At 55.9% G+C, this 5,691-nt stretch overlaps 1 protein-coding gene across 1 annotated transcript; it reads left to right on the forward strand.

Annotated features, from left to right (window-relative positions):
* Nucleotides 1–1,564: 1,564 nt before the first annotated feature.
* On the forward strand, nucleotides 1,565–5,434 carry LYPD5 (LY6/PLAUR domain containing 5). Its single transcript, XM_032388960.1, has 5 exons — nucleotides 1,565–1,743; nucleotides 3,603–3,731; nucleotides 4,236–4,412; nucleotides 4,626–4,772; nucleotides 5,190–5,434. Exons 1-5 carry the CDS (start codon nucleotides 1,686–1,688, stop codon nucleotides 5,432–5,434), a joined length of 756 nt encoding a protein of 251 aa, XP_032244851.1. The 5' UTR covers nucleotides 1,565–1,685.
* Nucleotides 5,435–5,691: the final 257 nt, after the last annotated feature.

Raw genomic sequence — 5,691 nt, forward strand, 5'->3', positions numbered from 1 at the left:
TCTTGATCTTGGCTCAGGTCTTGATCTCACACTGGGTGTGGAGCTACTTAAAACAAAACAAAACAAAAACTTATGACAATAGCGGAGAGACTCCACCAAAACAAAATAGGGAAAGGTTTTTAAGCCCTGAATGGGCTAGTGGAACAGTGCTGGTCGGTGATAGGAGAGAGGCTGGTCCATGGGCTGTGTCCAGCACACTGAGCTATTTCTGAGTTTGCGAGTGTTTTTCTCTGCGATAAGGCCATCTGTATTTGCTAATTGTCCCTTATTCAAGTTCGGCTCCTACCCTCCCACAGAGCCTGAGAAGGGGGGCGGGGGTGCTATCTTCTTCAATGATGACTTTTCAAAGGGATGGCTTGCAGGTCCCTGAGAAAGACATTCCAAGGTTGCAAAACTACTAAGAGGCTGGGAGATTTACCTACATTTCAAAGAGACAGAGAAAGAATATGCAATGCCAAGTTTTCTAAAACAAATGCCTTAAGGAAAGGGAGGTCAGGGGGCTGCAGTCAGGAAGAAAGCTGTGTAAAATTTAATCAAGCTCGGGGGACCATTAAGGCCATCCTGGTCACTGCCATTATGTCAACTCTGTCCCATCCATCTGTGGGTCTATGACCCTAGGTCTCTGCACATGCCTGGTGCCCACCCTGCACAGCACAGTGAGGGCTGTGATCGCAGGGGGCAGCTCCACCAAGGGGCAGAAGTGAGGCAGGTCAGGAGATGCTGACTTGGGGTCTCTGCCCCAGCTCCAGCTGCCTGCAGGGGCATCCGTCTGCATGTCCCCACAGCCCTGTGTCTGAGTGTCCACATGGATCTGTGTCCTCGGGGGATTCCGTGTCCCTCTGCTTGTCTGCCTGTGTCTCTATCTCCTCCAATTTTTTTTATTCATTCATTTACTAATCTAATAAACATTTATTAAAGGCATGTCCTGTTCATCAGGGTGTCCCCCTTCATGTCTGGGTTTGTCTGGGTGTCTACATTTACATCTGTCCACACTGCGAGTGACTGTCTTTCTGCATCCCATGTGTAACTGCCTCTCCATCTGTCTGTCTGTCTGTCTCTGCTTCTCTGTACATTCATTGGTTCATTCATTCATACAACATTGCAAACATCCCTGAGGCCTCTGAGGAGTTCTCAGCCTGATAGGGGAGACAGACAGCAGTCCAACCCAGGGTGACCATGGCTGGAGACAGGGAGGTGCCTGAGGCTGAGAGTGGGTGGATGAGTGGGGGAGATCGGGATCAGAAGAGGCTTCTAGGAGGAGGTGATGTTTGTGTCTCTGGGTCTGGAGACATGGCCCCAGCATTGGAGGGTGTGTGTGTGTGTGTGTGTGTGTGTGTGTCTGTGTGTGTGTTTATGCATAATGTGTGTTCCAGTAGAGAAAGAGAAGAGAAATCAAGACAGCCTGCAAATAACAAATCCCCCAAATTAAGGATTATAGGCCTCTAGCTCCCTCTTCCTTCAGACCCAGAAATCCAGACCCCAATCCCTCTCCCTCCTCAGCACCAAGGACTCATCATGGCCCCATCATGATTACCTAGGAGGAAACCAGGAAGGGCGGGGGTGGAGGAATCCGGAGCAGGCTGGAGAGCCGGGATGCCTGGGGCTCAGCAGGGAGAACCAGCCAGACAGAAATCAGATCAGGAGGAGCTGTCCTCGGGGTCTCAGCTCAGCTCCACAAACTGGCAATGGGAGTCCCCAGCACCATCCTGCTCTGCCTCTTTGGGGCTGTGTTCTGCGTGACAGGTACCCAGACTTCTGAGCCCAGTGTTAAGAAATGGGGAGGGGGTTGGATTTCTGGGTCTGAAGGAGGAAGGACTGAGGGGGCCTGGACTCCTGAGTCTGAGGGAGGAGGCGGCTGGGAGTCTGGGCTCCTCGGTCTGAGGGAGGAGGGGCTGGGGGTCTGGACTCCTGGGTCTGAAGGAGGAGGGGGCTGGGGGCCTGGACTCCTGGGTCTGAGGGAGGAGGCGGCTGGGAGTTTGGACTCCTGGGTCTGAGGGAGGAGAGGCTGGGGGCCTGGACTCCTGGGTCTTGGTGGAGGAGCCGACTGGAGACTGTGTCCTCATGTGTCTTCTCCTCTGTTCTCCCATCAGTCATCTTCTCTGACGTCTCTATCCGCCCCCCCCTCCACTGCAACCTCTCATCCTCCTTGCCCATGCCCCTGTTCAAGGGTACTTCTGGGGAACCCTGGGGGTCTTTCCAGAACTGGCAGAGAACTTTGGCCTCACCCTCAGGCAACCTCTTCCCCCAGTTTGGGAAAAGACAGAGACATACTCATATCAGGACCGAAGTGGCTGCAAAGATGGGAGCAGAGCGGGGAGAGGAAGCTAAGCCTGAGCCCAGCCCACTGTGTGTGTGGTCATCCACGGAAGAGAGTTCGATTTCTGTGTGTGTCCATGTAGGCATGCCCGGTGGGTCTCTGTGCATGTGTTTCTCTCTACCAGATTTCACATGTGAACAAGTGTTTGAACAAACGCTTCGGGGTCTGTTTTTCTCTGAGTTTCACTTTCTTTGTAGAAGAGATGTGTGTATAATTTTGCATATCTGTGTCTCTCTTTGTGTTCGTGCATCCCTGTGACTGGCAGGCCTATATTTATCTCTGTGCACACGTGTCTGGGTACTGAAGTGTGTCTATCTCTCTGTGTATCTGTGCCCCATGTCTCTCTGTGTCTTGGATCTGTCTATGGTTTAAAATTCTATGGTTTTGTGGGTCTTTTTTTGTATCTCTAACTTTGCATAATTGTGGTCTCTCATTTTATTTGTGTGTCTATGATTCTTGAGGCCATATTTGTCTCTCTCTGGGTATGACTTCCTATGTCCCTGGGTCTCTCTGCGTGTTGTTTTTGTTTCTGTATCCACACATTTTTCTGTCTGTTGGTATGATCTTGCATGTGTCTTGGTTGGGAGAGTTTCCATTGGAGGGTCTGGGTGGTACTTATTTTATATTTGAATATAGAACTCTGCATGAATGCTCAGGATATTCTGTGCCTGTGTGTGAGATTTGCATGAGCCTGTGTCAATTTTGTTATTTTGTGTTTATGTCAGTAGTTCAAGTGTTTTGTGTGTGTGTCGCCGGGGCTGGCTGTGTGTGTACATTTGTAGTACAAGATTGCACATCCCATTACCTGTGCTGGAGTCTGTTTTCTACCCGTGGCCTTTTAGTGCTACTGGACATCCTGAGTTTAGTTGGAAGAGGGACAGGCAGAGCAGGAGTGAATCACTTCCTCCTTTATCTAATCTTAGAGGGCTTCCTGGAAGAGGGTGGAGATCCTGAATAGCTGGGGGAGGGAAACTGGACTGGCAGGTGCACAGAGGCCATTACTCTGCCAGGAGGTAGACACTGCCATGACCAGCCACAGCAGTGGTCTCGAGGTACAGTGGTATGGGCTGCGCACTGCATCGGGGGCCTGCCTAGCCTGACATGAAGGCCTGAATCCTAGCGTGCCTAGTTCTGTCTAGGCAGCAAGGCCTGGCTCCCCTCAGAGCAGAGCAGCCTGGCTGGTGAGACTGTCATTTGCTAGGGGGAGCTCGGGGGAGTTCCTGGAACAGGCTTATCCCCCCGCCACACACACACACACACACATCCACCCGGCTTCTCTCCTCAGCGTCCCAGGCCCGACAATGCTACAACTTTCAACACATCTACTTTGGGCCCTTTGACCTCAGCGGCATGAAATTCCACAATGTCTCCTGTCCCCATGGATGCTCTGAGGCTGTCTTGTCCCTGGACACTGGTGAGGGACAGAAAGTGGCAGGAAAAGGAGAAGCCTGTGCAGAAGACAAAGGGGTGGGGGCAGAGACGGGGATGAGAGATTAGGGAGGGAGGGGGCAGAGGGGAAGAGCCAAGGGGTTGGGGGGATTGGGGAGAAGAGAAGGGCAGAGCTAAGGACAGAGAGCGGAGGTGGAGGACACGAGGAGGAAAAAGGGGAGGGAGAAAGACCGGGGAGGATGAGGGGCGTGAGGTAGGGCAGGAGACCCTGGGAGACTGTGGGGGGGGGGAGGGGTGGGAAGGGATTGGTGAGGGGAGGAGGAGTAGGGGGAGTAGGGGAAGCGGAGTTTGCAGGGAGAGAGGGAGAAAAGAGAAGGGCAGCAGGGACAGGCGAGGTGAGTGCCAGAGAAGAGCGGAGGAGGAGGGAGAGACTGGAGACTAGAGAGGCCGAGCGGGGAGGTAAGAAGGAAAGGAGGAAGGAGGCTGGGACGAGGCAACGCACCAGGTCCCGGTCCCCTCCCGCCCCCAGGGTACCGCGCCTCAGTGACCATGGTACAGAAAGGCTGCTGGACAGGCCCGCCTACCGGCCGAATGCTGTCCAACGACCACGCGCTGCCGCCCGACTACTCGGTGGTGCGCGGCTGCGCGACTGACTTGTGCAACGCCGACCTCATGACCCACGACTCCATCCCCAATTTGAGCCCGGGTGAGCGGGAGGGCGGGGCTGGCCGGGGTGGGCTGGGAGGGGCCCCCCGCCGGACAGGGAAGGGGCGTGGCCTCCACTGGGCGCTTCCTCCATCGTGCAAGGATTCAGACCTTCACGTCAGTCAGGCCAGGTGGGCGCCCCGATGCAGTGCGCAGCCCACACGACCGTACCTCGCAACCATTACCTGAGTGTGCGTCTACGCTCTCTTGCCAGCGCCCAACCCGCCGACTCTCAGCGGCTTGCAGTGCTACGCCTGCTTGGGGATCCACCCGGAGGACTGCACCCCGGAGAAGTCTCGACAGGTCCACTGTCACCAGGACCAAAGTGTCTGCTTCCAGGGCAATGGCCAAATGACCGTCGGTGAGGGGCTGGGAGCGGGGCAGAGCCTGGGCAAAGGGTGTGAAGGCAGGGCCTGAGGGTAGAGGCACCGGACAGGCCTGACAGGGAGACACGGCTCCGGTCTGAAGGAGGAGGCGTGGCTGGGAGGGAAGAGCCATGGCTGTCCTTTGAGGGAGAAGCATGGCCCTGGTCTGAGGAAAGAGGCATGGCTCTGGTCTGAGACAGGAGGCAGAGCCCTGGTCTGGAAGGAAAAGGCATGGCCTGGTCTGAAGGAGGAAGCCATGTCCCTGCTCTGAGGGAGGAGGCAGGACTGTAGTCTGAGGAGAGAGGCCGGAAGTAAGTCTGAGGACCCAGTCGTGGCCCCGGCCTCTGAGGTGGAGGTTCAGGTACAGCTGCCTCCCTCAGTTCTGACCCCTCCTCACTGCCCCACCCCCCCAGGCAATTTCTCAGTCCCCGTGTACATCAGAACCTGCCATCGGCCCTCCTGCACCATCAAGGGCACCTCCAGCCCCTGGACAAACATCGACCTGCAGGGCTCCTGCTGTGAGGGGCACCTCTGCAATAGGGACTCCGTGACCCAGCCCTTCACCACTGCCTCGGGCACCGCCCCTTCCCAGGCGCCCTTCCTCATGGTCCCCCTGCTGGTGGGCACTCTGGGAGGACCCCTTGTGCCCCTCTCTTAGACAGCCCCTCCGGCCTTTTTATGAGCAGGATGCTGGGGGCCGGCATGCACCCGCTTCTAGAAACTTCAGCCTCTGTAATGTGGCTCACTGGGAAATGATGTCACACAAGAGTTGCACTCCTGTCTCTCTCTGCCACCCCCCCCACCCCTGCCACTTCCCTACCCCTGCCCTGCCCATACCCGACCAGCAGGCCTGGGAGAAATTGGGAAACGTCCCCATCATCCCAGGGTGGGGAGACACAGCCACATCCTGGCCCA

This window comes from Phoca vitulina, unplaced genomic scaffold, assembly GCF_004348235.1.
Source record: "Phoca vitulina isolate PV1807 unplaced genomic scaffold, GSC_HSeal_1.0 scaffold52, whole genome shotgun sequence".
Lineage (NCBI taxonomy): Eukaryota > Metazoa > Chordata > Mammalia > Carnivora > Phocidae > Phoca > Phoca vitulina.

Coding starts and splice junctions, on each gene's coding strand:
- LYPD5 (XM_032388960.1), top strand. CDS start 1,686: ATGGGAGTCCCCAGCACCATCCTGCTCTGCCTCTTTGGGGCTGTGTTC. Junction 1,744..3,602: donor GGCTGTGTTCTGCGTGACAG/GTACCCAGACTT, acceptor TTCTCTCCTCAG/CGTCCCAGGCCCGACAATGC. Junction 4,413..4,625: donor CATCCCCAATTTGAGCCCGG/GTGAGCGGGAGG, acceptor CTCTCTTGCCAG/CGCCCAACCCGCCGACTCTC.